Source organism: Mytilus galloprovincialis, chromosome 5, assembly GCF_965363235.1.
Source record: "Mytilus galloprovincialis chromosome 5, xbMytGall1.hap1.1, whole genome shotgun sequence".
NCBI classification, from domain to species: Eukaryota; Metazoa; Mollusca; class Bivalvia; order Mytilida; family Mytilidae; genus Mytilus; species Mytilus galloprovincialis.
In genome coordinates this window covers 76,333,820-76,353,851 of record NC_134842.1, presented here as the reverse complement: position 1 = coordinate 76,353,851, position 20,032 = coordinate 76,333,820, and the positions used below count along the sequence as shown (strand labels likewise).

Genomic DNA, 20,032 nt, shown 5'->3' with positions numbered 1-20,032 from the left:
GTAAAAACATAATATGTTGATGAAGATGTACTATATCATTCATAACTACACAAACAATGAAATGAAGACTTTAGTTGAAAAGCATCTTTATTTAAAAAAAACATTATATACAGTAAAAAAAAAAAAGATTCGTTAACTCGTGATACACACAGAAACGTAGACAAAAAAATGAGCAGTGCCTTTTCTTATCATAAAAAGTGCCCTGCCCTCCACTGGCACCCTGCCCCTTTTGATTTCTAGCTAGAGCACTGAATTGTATGTCCATAGCATATATCTTTTTATCTTGTCATTTTGCTTGTTTTTGTTCAATTCTGTAATTTCATCCTATCAGAGTTGAGATTTGTGACATCTTGCATTCCGATACCATAATTAAGGTCCTATTTTTTTTTAAAGTCCTAAAACGAAACTAGAACTGCATGTACTGACTGTAAAAAAACAAAATCTTTTTACATTATGAAAATTACAAAGCAGATCGATCTTGATCTGATAAAACAATTTTATCCCATGTTATATTTGCCCTATATTCTTTGGTTTCAGAGATATCAGCCAAAATCTACATTTTACCTCTATGTTCTATTTTTAGCCATGACGGCCATCTTGGTTGGATGGCCAGGTCACCGGACACATTTTTAGATACCCAACAGATGATTGTGACCAAGTTTGGATTAATTTGGCCCAGTAGTTTCAGAGGAGAAGATTTTTGTAAAAGATTACTAAGATTTACGAAAAATGGTTAAAAATTGACTATAAAGGGAAATAACTCCTAAAGGGGTCAACTGACCATTTCAGTCATGTTGACTAATTTGTAAATCTTACTTTGCTGAACATTACTGCTGTTTACAGTTTATCTCTATCTATAATAATATTCAAGATAATAAACAAAAATAGTAAAATTTCCATAAAATTACCAATTCAGGGGCAGCAACCCAACAACGGGTTGTCCGATCCGTCTGAAAATTTAAGGGCAGATAGATATTGACCTGATAAACAATTTAACCCCCATGTTAGATTTGCTCTAAATGCTTTGGTTTTTGAGTTATAAGCCAAAAACTGCATTTTACCCCTATGTTCTACTTTTAGCCATGGCGGCCATCTTGGTTGGTTGACCGGGTCACCGGACACATTTTTAAACTAGATACCCCAATGATGATTGTGGATAAGTTTAGATTAATTTGGGCCAGTAGTTTCAGAGGAGAAGATTTTGGTAAAAGATTACTAAGATTTACGAAAAATGGTTAAAAATTGACTATAAAGGGAAATAACTCCTAAAGGGGTCAACTGACCATTTCAGTCACGTTGACTAATTTGTAAATCTTACTTTGCTGAACATTATTGCTGTTTACAGTTTATTTCTATCTATAATAATATTCAAGATAATAAACAAAAACAGTAAAATTTCCATAAGGCCACACCAATTTAATTCCTTGTTCGACGGACCCGCCCGCATCTATTTTTTTCAAAGCAGATTTTTTTTATTTTTTTTATATTCCCGCTTCCCGCATCCGGAAATGTAATCGTGTCCATTTCCCGCACCGGTTTTTTTTTGTAAATATTATAAACAGATATTTGCACTTGTTTTTATAATCACAATCTAACATGTATTTATAACGATTTTAAACATATTAAGCACCCAAGTACACTGTGTCAATGTCTGTGATAATATTTGATTCAGCATGAAACCCATTTATCCCAAATTGGAGTGCTCCGATATAAATAGAATACAGAAGAAAATACCTGTGCAGAACAAAACATTGGTTTCCTTCCCCCTTACTTAGATTTCCTATCAAAATATGTTCGTTGTTAGAAATAAACTTCAAAGAATTTCGGAAAGAAATGCCTTCAACTGCAATATGCTGGCGATACAAAACTATCCATACCCCCTGCATGTTTATGCACCTGTCCTGATTGATTCAGGGGCCTGTCGTTTAGCAGTTAGATATCGTTCGTTGATGTTCATAAATATTATTTGGTATTTTCCCGTTTGTATATACATAAATTAGATCGTTGGTTTTCCTGTTCGAATTGTGTACACTTATAATTTCGGGGTCCCTTATAGCTTGCTGTTTGGTCTTGGTCAAAGCTCTGCCGTACGTTCTATGACCTGTATTTGCTATTATCCCTCAGAAGGGCACATATGGGGTCATTTTACTGTTGTAAAAAAGAAACATGAAGAAATACCAAGGATTTGCAAAGTGTTACTATACAAATCCTTTGAAGAACTTAAAAAAATTAACTAAAAGAGAGGAGAAATACATCATATATAACTAATTTTAAACAACATTACTATATTCTTAAAGAGAATTATTTATGATATTATTTATTTTGAATAATATTAAAGTAAATGTGTTAACATGGCCTAAGTCCAGGAATATTACAAAATTCTTGGGCATGTTTTGACCATTTAATACCAGATAGATATATAGTTCTTTGGGAAAATAAGAGCTCTTTTAAACTAAAAAGTTTTATTTACAAAAAAATATATTGCAACTTATATTGATCCCTCATAAAAAGGATATTTATAAAATTGAGGGGTTGTTCCCAACCTGATTATGACTTGGATGGCGAATTGTCTCATTAATTGGCACACATACATATACCAAATCTAATTATTCAATTATTTATTGGTGAACAGGGAAAAATACTTCATAAATTAAAGAAATGTCAAAGTACAAGTGATAAATCAAGTTTTAATATTGTCAAAACCTACTATTTTATGTTTACAAAAAAAAATATAATCGCTCGCCTTTACTTTTCAAGCTTCGCCTCAAAAATTTGCAAAATGAATATTTTTTTATTAAAATTTTCAAATCGCTCGCTCGCCCCAATTTTTGGAGTCCAACAATCCGTAGAACAAGAAATTAAATTGGTGTGGCCTAAAATTACCAATTCAGGGGCAGCAACCCAACAACGGGTTGTCTGATTCATCTGAAAATTTCAGAGCAGATAGATGTTGACCTGATGAACAATTTATTCCCGTCAAATTTGCTCTAAATGCTTTGGTTTTTGAGTTATAAGCCAAAAACCACATTTTACCCCTATGTTCTATTTTTAGCCATAGCGGCCATCTTGGTTGGTTGACCTGGTCACCGGACACATTTTTTAAACTAGATACCAAAATGATGATTGTGGCCAAGTTTAATTAAATTTGGCCCAGTAGTTTCAGAGGAGAAGATTTTTGTAAAAGTTAACGCCGGACGACGCACGCAGGACGACGACGGACAACGGACGACGGACGCCAAGTGATGGGAAAAGCTCATTTGGCCCTTCAGGCCAGGTGAGCTAAAAAGGCTTTGTTCATGTTTTGTTAAGATTCTTAACTAAAAATACATAACTTCCTATTATTGGGTATACGGGGATGTGCCAAAAATATGGGTCATAATTTTGCGAGATGTTATATAAAAATGACCCTCCTTTTTAATGACATCCTATATTAAAATGCATTTACATTTGATAACTGTAATTGATTTGGGGTATATGATCTAGTATATTTCATATTTAAATATGCTATTGATATGTGCACCAAACGATGTCATTTCATATATCATGTATATAAAAACTTAAGGGTAGCTGGTATATTTATGAATTATGAGTGATGATGAGTTGGTGCTTATCTATAAATAAGAATGTTGTTGTTATTGGTATTATCACTTTTGCTATTTGACGGTAAGACACATGTAGTGACCCTCTGCTGTTGTTTTTTATTTGGTCAGGTTGTTGTCTCTTTGACACATTCCCCATTTCCATTCTCAATTTTATTATTTATTGAAATGCATTGTCTGACATATCATATGATTGAAGTCAAGTTGGTTTTGTAAAACTGACTTTGACTTAAGTTTAGTCCATAGCATGGGTCATATTTTAAATATTGTATATAAGTATAGGTCATTCTTTCTGAAACATTTATATAACTATAGGTACTGAATTTCAGTGAATGTTATATTAAAATGGGTACATTTTTTTAGGCAAAAATGGCACCCCCTACCAAAAAAATATCAAAGTTACACCCCCCCCCCCAAACCCTATCAGATGGTGCCTTATATTTAGGTTGCAGTCTTGTAATTGACTGCTCCATAGGCTTACATGCTAAACAGCTGATCATTGAAAATAAAAATATAAAAAATGCTACATAGAAAAAAAATTTCATGTCATATCATGTATGTACTGATGTGAAATTGTGATTTAATCGAAAAAAAGGGGGTTTTGCCACGAAGAATAAAAAGTTATGCAATCCTGAAGTCAAAACATTTTTTTTCTACTTTCTGTTTGCTATTTTTACTAGGCCGCACCACTTCCAGTAAACATGATATCCTTCCACTCTCCTGGATTGATATCCCCAAAAGATGCAAGATTTTTTTTAAAGTCTATATATATGTTTCAATTCAGCATAAACCTATAATCAACAATGATCAAACAGAAAGAATTGAGTTCAGAAAAAAATTCAGAAAGAAATGCACTATTTTGTTTCCCTCAACAACATCTGATAAACAAGTTTAATAATACTTTTAGATATTTGGATGATATTTTGGCTCTCAATAATGACGACTTCAGTATGTATATTAATGAAATTTATCCTGTTGAACTTACTTTAAATAAAGCTAATAATAACAATGACCACTGCCCTTTTCTCGATCTTGATATCTATATCACTAATGGAAAGCTGAATACTAAAATTTATGATAAAAGGGATGATTTTTCATTTCCTATCGTTAATTATCCGTTTTTAGATGGTGACGTTCCCTTGGCACCATCTTACGGTGTTTATATATCTCAACTTGTACGATTCGCTCGTGTACATGTATGTAACAATGTTTTAGATTTTAACGAGAGAAATTTATGTATTACTGAAAAATTATTACACCAGGGTTTTCGATATCACAAACTAGTCAAAACATTTACTAAATTTTATCATCGGTATAAAGACATCATTCGTAAATATAGCTCAACATGCAGACTTCTAATACGTTCAGGTATTTCACATCCAATTTTTTATGGAAATATTCTTTATAAAGCACAAAAGTGTCAGTATTCACCTCAGAAACTTACAAAACCTTTGAATAGACTTATTAAGAAGGGATATAATTACGATACTGTTGTCAAGTCATTAAAGATTGCATATTTTGGCGTTAATATTGAGTCACTGATAAGGTCTTTGCATCGGAACTAAACACATTTATTTTAAAAACAGTTATTGGCATGACACAGGTTATGTTCTTCTCATATATGTTATGATGGTATAATACTAAACCCCTAACGGGAAGGATTGTGCCTGATGTTCATATGATGAAATCATAATCTTTCAGTCAGTTTAATTGAAGTCTGGAGCTGGCATGTCAGTTAACTGCTAGTAGTCTGTTGTTATTTATGTATTATTGTCATTTTGTTTATTTTCTTTGGTTACATCTTCTGACATCAGACTCGGACTTCTCTTGAACTGAATTTTAATGTGCGTATTGTTATGCGTTTACTTTTCTACATTGGTTAGAGGTATAGGGGGAGGGTTGAGATCTCACAAACATGTTTAACCCCGCCGCATTTTTGCGCCTGTCCCAAGTCAGGAGCCTCTGGCCTTTGTTAGTCTTGTATTATTTTAATTTTAGTTTCTTGTGTACAATTTGGAAATTAGTATGGCGTTCATTATCACTGGACTAGTATATATTTGTTTAGGGGCCAGCTGAGGGACGCCTCCGGGTGCGGGAATTTCTCGCTACATTGAAGACCTGTTGGTGACCCTCTGCTCTTCTTTTTTGTTTTTTATTTGGTCGGGTTGTTGTCTCTTTGACACATTCCCAATTTCCATTCTCAATTTTATTTGACATGCACCGGAAACTGGAGTTGTAATACAAGACTGGTACCTTTAGAGTCTGGTGAGACTAGCATTGATGAAAACTAGAACCTAATTCCTGTGTCAGACATGACTAGTTTCGCAGTTGTACTTGACTCATATTTTTGAAAAGTATTTCAAAAGAAAAACATCCAATTCTGTTATATTATTTAAATTCGTTTTGCTCCTTTAATCAACTAAAAATGTAAAAAGGTTATTTTTAATAGAATTTTTTTGGACAAGTAACAAGTTGAGTAAAAGCCAGAATTGGTATCTTCAACGTATACATACAGATACAGATACAGATCCCATACTGTGAAATTAAAATTTTGCCATTTTAGCATGTTTAGCTATATGTTTTAGATGTATAAACACAGTACAAAGGAAGTTCCACACCATGTTTGATGTATCCCGCCTTTTCTACCAAGGGATGAATAGACGCAGGGAAGTGCAACGTGGTCTACATGCTTAAAATAGTCTCTGCAAGTGAAACCCGTAATAAATACTTCAAGTGCAGAAAAGGCATTGTTTAGGATGTTCGCTACTCTGTTTCAAAATAACAAACTTTTTTAAAAACTGTTATAAATTTAGATACGTATTTATATTCATTTTTATAAGTACAGCATTAAAAATTAAAATAATAAGTCTATTTAAATGGTTAATATGGTTTAATACTGTTCTTGAATAAGTTGGAACGAACTGAGCAGTTTTTTTGAAAAGTTGGAACGAACTGACCAAGCAACTTGGGACGAATTTGTTGGTAGGAATCAGAGTTGGAACGAATCATCCAGATACCATTTATAGTATATAAATAAAGAAACGTAAAAAGCAGATAAAATGAATGGTCCGTGTGCTTGTTTTCGAGATATTTAAAAGCCATTGACAATTTGGCGGGAAATAATTCTTTTTAGATTTTGCATATATTTAACATTAGGACCTTTCTTTCAAAAAAGATGAAAAAATAACAAGGATTTTACCAGATTTTCAAAGATAACATTCTGGAAAGAAAAGTAGGGGTTAAAGATGCTTGCACCTCTTGTTGACCTTGTTTTAGAATTTTTGTCAGATATTCGAAATTCTCTGGTTTTATCCATGCAGTGCCATTAAACAATATTTTTGCCCATTAAGACCTATACATTGATTGCTTCGTCGTCTTCCTCGCATTCTTCACAATAGACTGAGCTTTTAATTCGTGTTTTTTTTTTTTTTTTTTGCAATACATTTTTATAATGATGCACGCCGTTCCCCGGTGAAATTTTGTTTTGAAAGTAGAAATCGAAACTAATATAAACGCAATGTGTGAAAGGCGGTGAATTGTACCAAAATTAATGCAATTCCTCTAAGAAGCCCATTCTTTTTTACTATGGTCATCGAAAAACGTCGCTAGCAAAATAGAAAAAGGACATTGATTTGCAAAAGAATACCGATAGAATTATGCGGGGTTGGGAGGAAGACGTATAAACTCAAACAGAAAATTGTTTGTTTGCATGGAATAAAAAAAAACTTGGCTATTTGGCCGAACAACTTTCCCTATGTTTCAAGTGAAAACTGTATTTAAAATTTATTTGACTGTACAGAAGAAGTCCGATATGGTTTCGGAAGCTTGTTTAAAAAAATCATTCAGATCCCGTTACATTTTTTTCTTTCAATTCCATTCTGAAATAAATTATTTTTTCAAAATTTACAATCAAACGATTCTTTAAAAACCTGTGGCCCCACAATAAACGAATGATCGTTGCTTCGAGAGAGGTAAATCCAGAAAAGCGCTTGGAACGCAAACAAGTTACAAAAACATAGTTTATTCAAACGGCAAAAAGATTAAAAGAATATAGTTCCAATCGCCGCCTTTTTACCTGCGTTGTATATATTGTATCAATCAATGTGCATTATGACTTAAACACATTTGCTTGTTATTTGATTTATTTTTATAAACATCGTCAATGGAGAAATGTAGGTTTGAGAGCAAATGCAATGCAATTTCTGATATAATTAATATTTCATATTAGCATTAATATTTAAAAAAAACATTTGATCGGCGCACTAACTATGGAAATTATCCAGGACAATGCTGATATAAACCTTGAATTTAAGGATGTCTGCTGCTCTAATTTAAAATAACAAGGATTTCATGTGATTGCTTAAAATGAAAACAACTTTGATATTTAAAAAAAATGAAGTAATAAAATCGATAGTCTCGTGTGTAGTTTTCAAAATACGAGACATTTAGAAAATGGCGGGAAAAGGGTTTTCTTCAGACTTTACTATTTGTTAACATTGGAATTGTTTTTTACCCTTTAAACCAAGAAAAAATAACAAGGATTTCATGACAAAAATTCAAATGGTCATCAATGATCTATTGAACAGATTTATGAAGACAAAAGTGGGGTCTCGTGTAAAAAATATTTTAATACATTTGTATGGATAAAACCTGAGAAAATCGAAAATATGACAAGAATTCAAAAACATGACCAGCAGACATCCTTAAATGATATAAATTATTTAAAGATCTGGCAAAAATTGTACACGCGAGAGCGATTACAAATGCAATTCTCCATAATAACTAATATTTCCAAGTTACATGCTAATGCTAATGCTGGGAGCATATTGTTTTAATTGTTCGACAGTCCGTTTCGCACGTTGTATATAGGGTTTATATGGCAGATTCTTATGACTACAGCTTTTAAACTTAAACTTTTAAATTATGTACAATGTACCTGGTGTTAGTATTTACATTTATCATATATTTAGTACAAAACACAGCTATTTTGTATATCTAATAAAGGTTCGTTTTTCCAGTCTGTATCACCTACCCTGTATCGCATACCCCGTATCGCATAGCTAAACTCGTATCGCATACCCCGTATCGCATGGTAAAACCCGTATCGCATACCTGGCGTTACGTCATAATTCGAATGACGTCAACGTTTGACCTATGACGTCCAGTTGCTGTATTTGCAATCCTTGCATAGGGAAAAAATGAGTTCCCACTAAAACAAATGTCCTATCATTTCAACTAAAATCGATATTTTTCCAAAAATTATTTCCCAGTAACTTTACGAGCGACTTTTATAAAAACAATAAGATGTAGAAATATCTGAAGTTCTTATTTTCGTGAAGTCTGTTCTTATTACCCGATGGATTAAACACAAATGCAAATTTTGTTTTGATTTGGTTAGAAATAGTTAGCAAACTTTTCAAGGAATATTTTTCTTGCTGTTCGTTCACCTCGTCAGAAAATTAAAATCAAAATTTTCAGTAAAACCTTAAACATGTCGACTACATCTTTGATAAATATTAATTTTAGTTGAAATCATAGGACAGTATCGTTAGTGAATACATTTAATACATATACATGGTTTTAAACGTATATTTAGAATGTTATATATAGAGAATAATACATGGCAAAATCCGTATCATATGTCGTATCATCCCGAGACATCAATATCAGCCCAAGGGCCTTTAGGCCCGAGGGAGGATATTGGTCGAGGGTGATACGGCATGTGATACGGATTTTGCCATGTATTATACACTTTATCATATATTTCAACAGAAGAGTATTATATTATATGAACTGTTTTCTGATCCATAGCACTGGGTTACCTTCAGTTCTACTTTTGTCTTGTTTCAAAGGCCTTAAAAGAATTGGTCGAGAGGTGATACAGCATGCGATACGGATTTTGCAGTTTATCATAATATTTTAATAGAATCAGATTCATGGGATATCCATTTTTTTTTAATCGTCTGAAATTATAAGCTAGAAAGGAACATTATGATTTTCTTGTATTTTTCCAGTCGACTTAATTTTTTTTTATAGACTTTCTTATTTGCTTAATCATGTGTTAATACCCACATCGTAATGTTCAATATAACCTTTTATCATATGTTTAGTAGTAAATACAGTAGTTTTAGCCTTCGGCCCTCGGGACTGATATTGGTTTCTCGTGGTGATACAGCATGCGATACGGATTTTGCCATGTATTATTCTCTATATATTAAAGATGAGCAACTTTTCAGATGTTTTTTTTATGACAGGTTGCTGAATATGGCATTTTGATAATATATTACGTAAATTTTTGTTTACCTATATTTCTTAAATAATTTTCCACGAATTACATAATGTTGAACACGAGCATCACTGAAGAGACATGTATTGTCGAAATGCGCATCTGGTGCAGGACAATTAGTACCGTTTATGTTATTGTCTATTTAAGTGAAATTTGGCATACAATTTGCAATGTTTATCCGACTAACTTCGCACACAACCTACACGTTTACATCATTTGTTTAACCTTTTTTCTGATAGCTGCATCAAATGTTTCGTTTAGACACAACTATTTCTAATTGCAATGCATCGTCCTGAAAATGCATGAAATATTTGCCACTGGACGCTAAGCAACCGCCAATCAATCAATTTAAATTTTACTTCAACATTACTGTTTTCGAAAGAACATTTTTGAAGCACATTTTTTATTCATGCATGGCTACATTGGTGACATCACCATTGTGTAGTTTTGGAGGGTAAAGTTGAAGATTCAGTTTTGAAAAGCTAAAAGTGCACCCAGTTAGGACGATATAAAACTAACTTGGTCGAATGTTATATTGAATTGTTAGGGAATTTCTGACAGAGGGAATGAAAATAAAATAAAAAACACCGTTCAGATCCCGTTACATATTTTTTTTCAATAGGCCTACCTGAAAAAAATAACGCTATTCTTTATTCATAACGTCACACGTATTTTTTGTCAAAGTTTAAGCGTAGCGGTCAACTTTGAAGGCAATGCATCTAAAATACAAGGATGGTGACATATGTGTTTCTATACATAGATATAGGAAGATGTGGTGTGAGTGCCAATGAGACACCTCTACATCCAAATAACAGATTTATAAAAGTAAACCATTATAGGTCAATGTACGGTCTTCAACACGGAGCCTTGGCTCACACCGAACAAAAAGCTATAAAGGGTCCCACAAATTACTAGTGTAAAACCATTCAAACGGGAAAATCGACGGTCTAATCTATATAAAAAAACGAGAAACGAGAAACACGTACATAAATTACATAAACAAACGACAACTACTGTACATCAGATTCCTGACTTAGGACAGGTGTAAACATTTGCAGCGGGATTGTACGTTTTAATGGTACCAAACCTATCCCTTCTTCTGAAACAATAGCACAACATAGAAAACCACACGATAAAAGATCAATTGGAAGGCTTAACTCAATCAGAAAACGTAAATTAACACACTATATGAACGAATAAATTTGACCTGCGATAACTGAATGCAAATGCACAATTAATAAAATATTAGGGACAAAACAAGACCAAGGCATGGATTCAGTATAAAATCCTGGAGATTATGTTAGTTTTTTAGTCTTTTTTCGTATATAAGAACATAGCCGTCCATTGAAAAATATATAAAAAAATAAGTTTAAAAAAATGCATTGTTCCATATATATCTATATAAAGTTTCGCCAAAATTGACGTTTTCTTATAAAAATTACCAAAAAAACAAAATGGAGACCCACATTTTTGATTTCATATTCCGATGTAAATCGATTCAAAGTACGACCAGTGTGCCAAAATTATTCAGTTGAATTATGTCAAAATCATCAAAACGAATAACAGTTATTATCGCTATTTTGTGCATTTTTCTTTTGATCTTTTTTTGTGATAATTTTCATATCATGCTTCTCACTTGAGATGGAAAAATTATCGCTAGAAACTAAGGAGGCCACGTGGCGTTGCTAACGAAATTGACATGAAATTGACAACGTCGTCATAGGTAAAATAGCGATAAACAGATTATCATTGGTCATCTCAACTTGATTGCTTTTCTCACTTTCGCTGTACCAGCTCAAGCGAGAAAATAAATCTCGTTGAGATGATCAAAGATAATCTATAAAAATACGAATATCATTATTTAAACGTGAAAATAACATTGATGGATGAAGAAGTGTTTTATGTCCAGTGGCAAATATTTCATGTAAATCAGGACAAGAACGTGAGTTAATTTGATATCAATATGAATGTTGATTTTGCATTATCGACACGCTGGGCAGGATTTGAAACGTGAAAATTCATAAGGCAACCGTGGTCAACTAATGTAAGCATGGTAATAGCCTTCAGAAAGACGAGCCTCCTCATGGGGTTTTTGATTATGTAATTACTTGGCCGTTGTTATATTGATTATTTGATTACCAGACCATAAATATCATGACTAATTGATAATCAAGGACTGTATTTTTGATTATTTGATCATCTTGTTTAAAAACAAATGAATAATGATTATGTGATTATATTGACAAATAATTTGTGATTATGTGATTACTTGGACACCCCCATGACGGCCATCAAAGACATGTCACTCAATGTGTGCATTTTGAGCCATTGCCTAGTAAATACGTACAACGTGCGTACCTAATAAGCTGCAAATGTCATGTGATGAACAAGTATTGTTTGCTTCTGTCAGGGATCGAACCCACGTACTACCTCCCTCGCTTAACTCGAGCACATATTCTCCAAGGCGATTACCAAGTCTGGTTTGCTCCTGTCAGGGATCGAAACCACTATTTCCCGCACTTAACGTGAGCACATATCCTCCATGACATCTGGGTAATTGCAAAAAATTACAACAGACACCTCTTTATCTATATCACCATTTAAAACTGTTCCCCTCTCATAGATTGAGAGAAATTTAATCTCGTTTTTCAATTGTTACAAAAAAGAAGATGTGGTATGATTGCCAATGAGACAACTATCCACAAAAGACCAAAATGACACAGACATTAACAACTATAGTTCACCGTACGTCCTGCAACAATGAGCAAAGCCCATACCGCATAGTCAGCTATAAAGGGCCCGATAAGACAGTGTAAAACAATTCAAACGAGATAACTAACGGCCTTATGTATATACAAAAAATGGACGAAAAACAAATATGTAACACATAAACAAACGACAAACACTGAATTACAGGCTTCAGACTTGGAACAGACACATAAACATTTAGGCGGGGTTAAACATGTTAGCGGGATCCGAACCCTCCCTCTAACCTGGGACAGCGGTATGACAGTACAACATAAGAACGAACTATAGAAATCAGTTGAAAAAGTCTAAACTCATCAGATGGACAAAAATACAAGTGGATATAATGTTTAGTCTTGTATAAAAGAAATGAGGTATGATTGTCAATGACACCAACTATCCACCAAAGTTCAAATCAAATGGATGAAACCAAATATATGCAATCGTGTGGCCTCAACAATGATAAAACCACTATCGTATAGTCGGCTATAAATGTCCCCAACATGAAGAATATGAAATAATTCAATTTGAAGAAACTAACGGCCTAATTTATAACAAAACAATCTAAAAAAAATAAAATATGACAGACATGAACAAACGACAATCTCGGAACGACAGGCTCCTGATTTTGCATGTTGGCGGTTTAGTATGTTTGTGAGCACTCAACCCGCCCCCTAACATCATGAACATGGACAATGGTGTAACAGCACAACATAAGAACAAACTATAAAAATCAGTTGAAAAAGGCTTAACTCATCAGATTAATACAAATAAGAAAACCATCAGACCGGACGTGGTAGGCTATGTATCCATCCCTCATCCCTAAGAACAAATAGCACACTAAGTACAGATCTGAGAGTACTCACAGTAACTGACAGCTATATATAGTTCAATGCTATGATAACTAAAAAATTCATGTTTCTAAGATTGAAATATCAATCAGTTCACATCTTACATCCAATGAATTTAGGATAAAGACGTCATTAACAGTCAGAGAAAAAAAAACATGACCTTGTGCAATGCCAGAGGACCATCACCGTCCAAAAAAAGGAAAATTAATAATAGGGAAAGAAAAATCATCCCTTTTGTTGGAAATTTTTTTGTAAAGTTTCTTGTGTAAAATTGAAGTATCTGAATCTAGGAAATGACACTTATTGCTGTTAAAATTTGATTTATCTAAAGTAAATTGCTGGTGGTAAATTTCGGCAGTATACTTAGAGAATTCTTGATTATTTAACGAAAAGTATCAAGATACAGTAAGTGTTGTTGAATTTGTCAATTAATTGGAATTTAGACGGATCTTTACTGAGTTTACGTGAGTTGCAGCAAAAACATTTGCAATTAGATTTATCAAACGACCAATTAATTAAATAGGAAAACTTTTGTTTGATAAAATTTTGTGGAAGTGAAATGTAAAGAGAGGAAAAGTCAAAACTGTCAACCGAATCAAAAGGACTATCAAAAGCACATAGTTTATCTAAACCATCCAAATATTTCTTTTACACTCCAAAATGGTTAAAAGTATTTTCATATGTTTTATTACAAAAATGATTATCAGTTCTTTGATAGTAGTTTATAAGGAATTCGTTAAAGGCACTGAAGTTCTTCATGTACAAATGTAGTAGTATAACACTAACTAGAGGCCGCAATGAAACGATCTTATGCGGGGGTGTTTTTTTTTTGTGTAGTTTAAAGCCTCAGTCACACTGTCACGTTTCGACAGCTAGGTTTTAGTACGTGTAGAAATGCTACGTTTCATGGCATTTTTTTTGTCATTTTTAACGTACCGTACGTTTAACTAGGTTTACGCCACGTTTTGATACGTTCTTCTACGTATTGTTTCGTTTTGTTACGATTTGCTAGTTTTTTTTATAACTACAAGGGGTACGTTCTACTAGGTTTTAATACGCTTCAGTACGTATAAACTACGTTTTACTACGGTTTACTACGTTTCACTACGTATTACTAGGGTTTAGTACATTTCTAAATCGGTTCAAGTACGCTTTTGCACGATTTCCTACAATTTAGCAAGTTTATTGCACGCAGTATCACGTGTCACTACGCTGTGATCACTTATCATGAAACGGCATCATTATTCAATAAAATTTAGAAAGGACAGAGATGCAAAGAGGGAGCAGAGTAACTAAAACAAATCTGGAGACATTAATAGAGGTACACTTTATAATTATTAATACATCTGTCATTGTAATTAAATTATTTTGTTCCCATTTGATGGTCTAAAAATTTAGATTTTTTGTACTCAAAAGAAAGATTTTATTGTTTTTTCTTTCAGATAAGATTTTTGTTGAGTGGATACATGAATCATGAAAACACATTTAAAGCTTTGGTTAGAACATTGTCAATGCTTTCCCTTTTATAATAATTGCTCTTTTGAAATATTCTACGTTGCACATTGTCCGTTTTAAATCCAATTTTCCTTTTACCGGTATTTGATTTATCTTTTAGTGTGTTTCAAACCAGACCGTTCTGATGAGGACCAGAGGCAGAGGAAGGGGTCGTGGTGGGCGTAGCAGAGGCCGCATAGTTAGTGTGGCGCCTGAGACTGAAACAACTAATACACAAGAAACAAATGAACAAACACAAAATAGTGATACTGAACAGCCAGCTAATACCAATAAAGAGAAGCGCAAAAGAAGCAAGCCATTAGAAATACCACAAGAAAAGCAGGATGAGTTGGCAGATTGGTATAGAGAAAACGAACCTCTATACAACAAAGGTAACTTACAGCATGGTCTTTATATTTAAAAATCAATGTGACCGATTTTTTTCTTCTCTTTCAGCTCATTATTAGTACAAAGATACTGCTCTCAAAAATACACGATGGCAAGCAAAAGCTAATGAGCTAGGGGTAGAGGATTGGAAGACTCTCAGGACATGGGTTGAGTCAATGAGATCTCAGCTCGGAAGACTGACACGAGAAGGCAATAAATCTGGTTCAGGCAGAAAAGATGATACTCAAAGAGACAAATGGATCAAAGAAAAATTTGGCTTCTTGGGTCCACATATTGCCAGAATAGAAACCAGAGGAGGAATAAACGTGTGCAATACAGTTTTCTATTACTTAATATTTCAGTTCACTTTTTTTACCTTTTATTGTTATTTCCTTTGTTGAATTCCCGTACCTTTTTTCTTTTTCTAAATGATACTTAATGTTCTGATTCTACGAAATTCATTTTACAGCTGTTTCATTTCAAACGTTTGACTTTATCTCGATATATCTTGTACGAATACATAAATAATGTTCCGATTATGTCTGAATATATCAGCTGAAAGAGAATCTCAAGGCAAAATACGGAACAGATGCTTGCGTCGATTCTCCCAGTGAACATGAGGACGAAGAGGAAAGTCAAGAAGACGATGAAAGAAGGTCAGTAACCATTTACTTCTTTGTATAATTAGTTAAATTGAAACTATATCTTCACATCAGGACTTATTATAATGTTTTGGTCCGTCCGTCCGTCCGTCCATCACACTTACATTTGTAAATACTTTTCAGTTAAAAGTAATTGTATCGGATTGATTGTGCTTCCGGCATTTCTTGTTTTCTTGTTATGAGATAGGGTGTCAAGCCAGTCAAGGTCGTTCAAAACCCACCGTAGTAGTAGAGATAGGGTGTCTTTTTGTATTGTTTAGAACAAAAAATACAACTTTCATCGGTTTTTTTTTAGATCGCAATGTAATCTTGAGGAGACGTCCAGCACAATAGATATTACCTCTCCTATAGTTACAACAAAAACGAAAAAGAAATACCAGAAGATGCAATCTCCAGTTGAAAAAGACATCCAGGAAGCAATAAAACAGTCTTCTGAATTACAGAAACAAGTGCAGGCTAAGCTGGCTAGTCACGCGGCCATGACACCCGAAAGGCAGAACTGGGGACATTGGATGGTCAGCATTCTTCCAGGTATTGACGACAGATTGTGGGGGAGGTATGCTATGCTTTTGTATGGTAATGTTTTGTTACTTGATGAATGTGTACTATACACGGCCGAATACGCTATATAAAAATCGTGTATCATCGAGCAGAGGGTCTATTCTGATTTTTTAGGAGGAAAAACATAACTCCACGGTGCAGTGCAACAACTTTTTGATGTACTGTAGCAGCTTTAAAATTGAACACCATACAAATCGTTTAAGCCTGGTACCAACATTCTGTGTCCGATGATACGCTATGGTAATGACATTAGTTTTTATACCCCGCCACACGAAGTCGCAAGGCATTGTGTAATACCCTTCGTAAAAAACGTTTGGTTGAGTGTCCGTTCGTCTGCGTATTGCCTGTCTGTCTGCTCTTTCGTCCGCTTGTCCATCTGTCCATCCGTCATCGACTGTTACCAAGTAGTCATTTAAGAACGAATCCATAATTTTTATTGAAACTTTGCTCAATTGTTGAGTACTAAACAGAGAGCTTTTACACGTTTAATGTTAAGATATATCGAAAACTTCGTTTTTAAGTTAAGCCGTTTTGAAATGAAACTTTGAAGTTATTGAGAGATTTTCATGAAACTTTGCAAAAATATTATATGTAAAGATTGGTGTTTATCAAACTTCAGTATGATTCGTTTTCAATTATTTTCCTCACACTTTCTCAAAAGAATGAGATGTATCAAAAATAATCCATTATAGCTATATTTTACATTAATATGATATTGATTTTCACTTTTTAAATGAATTTATATCAAATTTTTGCTTTCAGGTTTAAAAGAGAGAGTATGGATCTATTGGACAGATTTCAAAATGAAAGTAAGGAGCTACGCAGCCGTGATAAACAACGTCTTCAGCAACTGCAGGTATATTATTCACATATTATTTACTAGTACTAGTATTGTGTTAAGACTGAAAGGTCAGAACATGTTTCGAAATACACATTTCTTTAGTTCACCTGCATATTTTTGATGCCTCGTGTTGTAATTACTCTCAGGTAACTGCTGCATTTTGAAATTGTAATGAGTCCGGTCATATATATATATATTTATATATACTACGTATATTAAAACGATATGGTTACAGAATTGGATCCAGGAATTTAGAAAGGGGCGTAGACTATATTTTGTTGGCGAGCGGAGCGAGGCGAAATTGTATGTTTTTTGGGCTAAAATCACGTAAAAAGGGGAAAAAAAGTACAAATAAAGGGGGCGTACGCCCTCTATGCCCCCCCCCCCCGAATCCGCCACTGCTGTGTATCCTTGACTTAGGAACTGGGATTTATTTATCTTTAAGAAATCGGCATTACCGAACAAGGCAACAGTACCCCGTACAGTTATGTTAATTATCCTTCGTTGAAACCCCGCATAACCCCAGTTCTAGTACCTAATTCCAACGCCGATGATACACAGTTGATCAAACTTGTTTATATGGTCATGTTTTTTGTTGTTGCAGGGATTCACTGGTCAACAATCTGCATTGGATGTTCCCATGGGCAGCTTTTGTAATCAATCAAGTAATGTTGGGTACCTACCTGCATGGCAGCAGCAATATCAGCTACCTGGACAGGACGTCGCCTTTCTGCAATGTAGTCTTGTTTCGTGGCAAATGATTACACCAAGACAATATAAAGTTATGGATTCTTTATTTCGTTATATATTGTAATCCAAAATAAATACCCTGTAATAACAATACATTATATTAATGGATGTAATATAATTAAGTAACTATATAAAAGATTTAAAACATTATGTTAACAATTATGAACAAGGAAACTGTTTACTTTTCCAAGCATTTCAATAATAAAAGAATACTATATAATTTCATTAAGTCGGAAATAGTGATCTCCAATTCTATTGTCTCATGAATACATCTAAATACCAAATCTAATCATAATGCATATGTCGATGCATTAGTAATACATTATAACAGTAATGAAACGAACTGTTAAATACCAAATTTAAATAAGCATATTTAAAAATAACATATACATGCAAAGCAAGAACATACGTGCAAACAAAGCATGAAGCACTTTCTAAAGCAGACAATACAATAAGCAAAACGCACATAGATTCAACATAACAAAACCTACCTCACAGGTATTTGTGAAGGCTTGAATACAATAAAAGTACAATCACATCAGGTTGATGCCGACATGGTGGGTCATCAATATGGAATATACCTGCAGTACAAATATTAAATTCATAACTAACCTAATCTGCATATCAAAATAAGATAGTTATTATCTTTATCAATTTATGACTTTATTTAATATCTGAAATTATTATAAAACATTCATTCCATAAAATTCAATAGTTTAATCCATTTACTGAAATTTAGCTGTTTTATATAATTTACTGTTTTAACCATAAAAGCACAATTATTAAAGAGATTTAAAGTTCTTTTAAGTTTTCTATTGTTACACTTGCATATCACATCTACACATCATTCAAACATGCATTTATTCATAACATTCGTAAATCATGCATACATATAATTATAAGGATAGATAATTAATATATTAGTATAAGAAGAATAACTGACCTTATAAATAGGAAAACCAAACTCCAAATAGAATATAATATTACAATTTACTAGACAATGAAAATGGTGTCTATTACACAAAGTGACCATGTAGAAATGTAAAGTTCCCGCCAAAGAATTGACCACTAATCAATACCAATAAAACACAATTGAAACACCTGATAAAAGTCACACCTGAGCGAACCTGAAATATACACTCCGTATAGTTTAACCATGCAATAATATAATACTACAGTATTACTTATATATAAAATACATATATCCTAAAATAACACTTTACCACACACTCCCCCCAGCTGTAAAATGACGTCCCGTCATTTCCAACTAGTGGTGGTTGACAATGTCCAATATGGTCCTTGCTGCATCTCTCTCTAATCCAGTTGCTTTAAATAACGGCGTCTGGGCCAAAGACGAGATGTAATCAGCTTTCTGTCGCCACTCTGGAATACTAGTTCGTCCAGCAACAGCCATACTTGTCTCGAACTGTCCAGATCGAAACCAAGCAGGTGGTCTTCGTTCCCTTCCAGAACGTCTGATTTCTACCGGTGGTAATTCGTCAGTATCCTGATGTACATCATCATCATTAATGGTAGTATCGTCTGATGAAATACTCTCAGCATCTTCGGAAGCGCTTCCAGTAGGTTCAGTCTCTTCAATCTGGGCGTCCCCAGAAAGACTTGTTACCTCATCACTAATATCTGCGTTAGCATCGGAGTCTTCAGCGAGAGATGATTCGCTGTCCGCTGTTAACACAAATCCAACCTCGGAGTCCTCTGAAATAGTTGATGCTGTGTCATCAGCTGAATCCTCCTTGGTTGCATGAACCACTGGTAGTTTCTGTTGCTTACTAGCACGTGGGCGTGGAGTTGGTCTCTGTTTAGTAGTTTGTAACTCTACTGGTTCCTGGTCTCTG

At 33.8% G+C, this 20,032-nt stretch overlaps 2 protein-coding genes across 2 annotated transcripts in view; one reads left to right on the top strand and one right to left on the bottom strand.

The window, feature by feature from the left end:
- Positions 1-20,032, bottom strand: part of LOC143074149 (uncharacterized) — a 638,429-nt gene that overhangs the window by 149,932 nt on the left and 468,465 nt on the right. The window lies entirely within an intron of this gene.
- LOC143076932 (uncharacterized) lies at positions 15,932-18,240 on the top strand. Its single transcript, XM_076252829.1, has 4 exons — positions 15,932-16,018; positions 16,320-16,580; positions 17,348-17,441; positions 18,031-18,240. The coding sequence occupies exons 2-4, from the start codon at positions 16,408-16,410 to the stop codon at positions 18,238-18,240; spliced, it is 477 nt and encodes a 158-aa protein (XP_076108944.1). The 5' UTR covers positions 15,932-16,018; positions 16,320-16,407.

Excerpts from the sequence above, each read along its gene's own strand:
- LOC143076932 (XM_076252829.1), top strand. The coding sequence starts at position 16,408 with ATGCAATCTCCAGTTGAAAAAGACATCCAGGAAGCAATAAAACAGTCT. Across the intron at positions 16,581-17,347 it reads GACGACAGATTGTGGGGGAG|GTTTAAAAGAGAGAGTATGG; the intron begins GTATGCTATGCT and ends TTTTGCTTTCAG. Across the intron at positions 17,442-18,030 it reads AACGTCTTCAGCAACTGCAG|GGATTCACTGGTCAACAATC; the intron begins GTATATTATTCA and ends TTGTTGTTGCAG.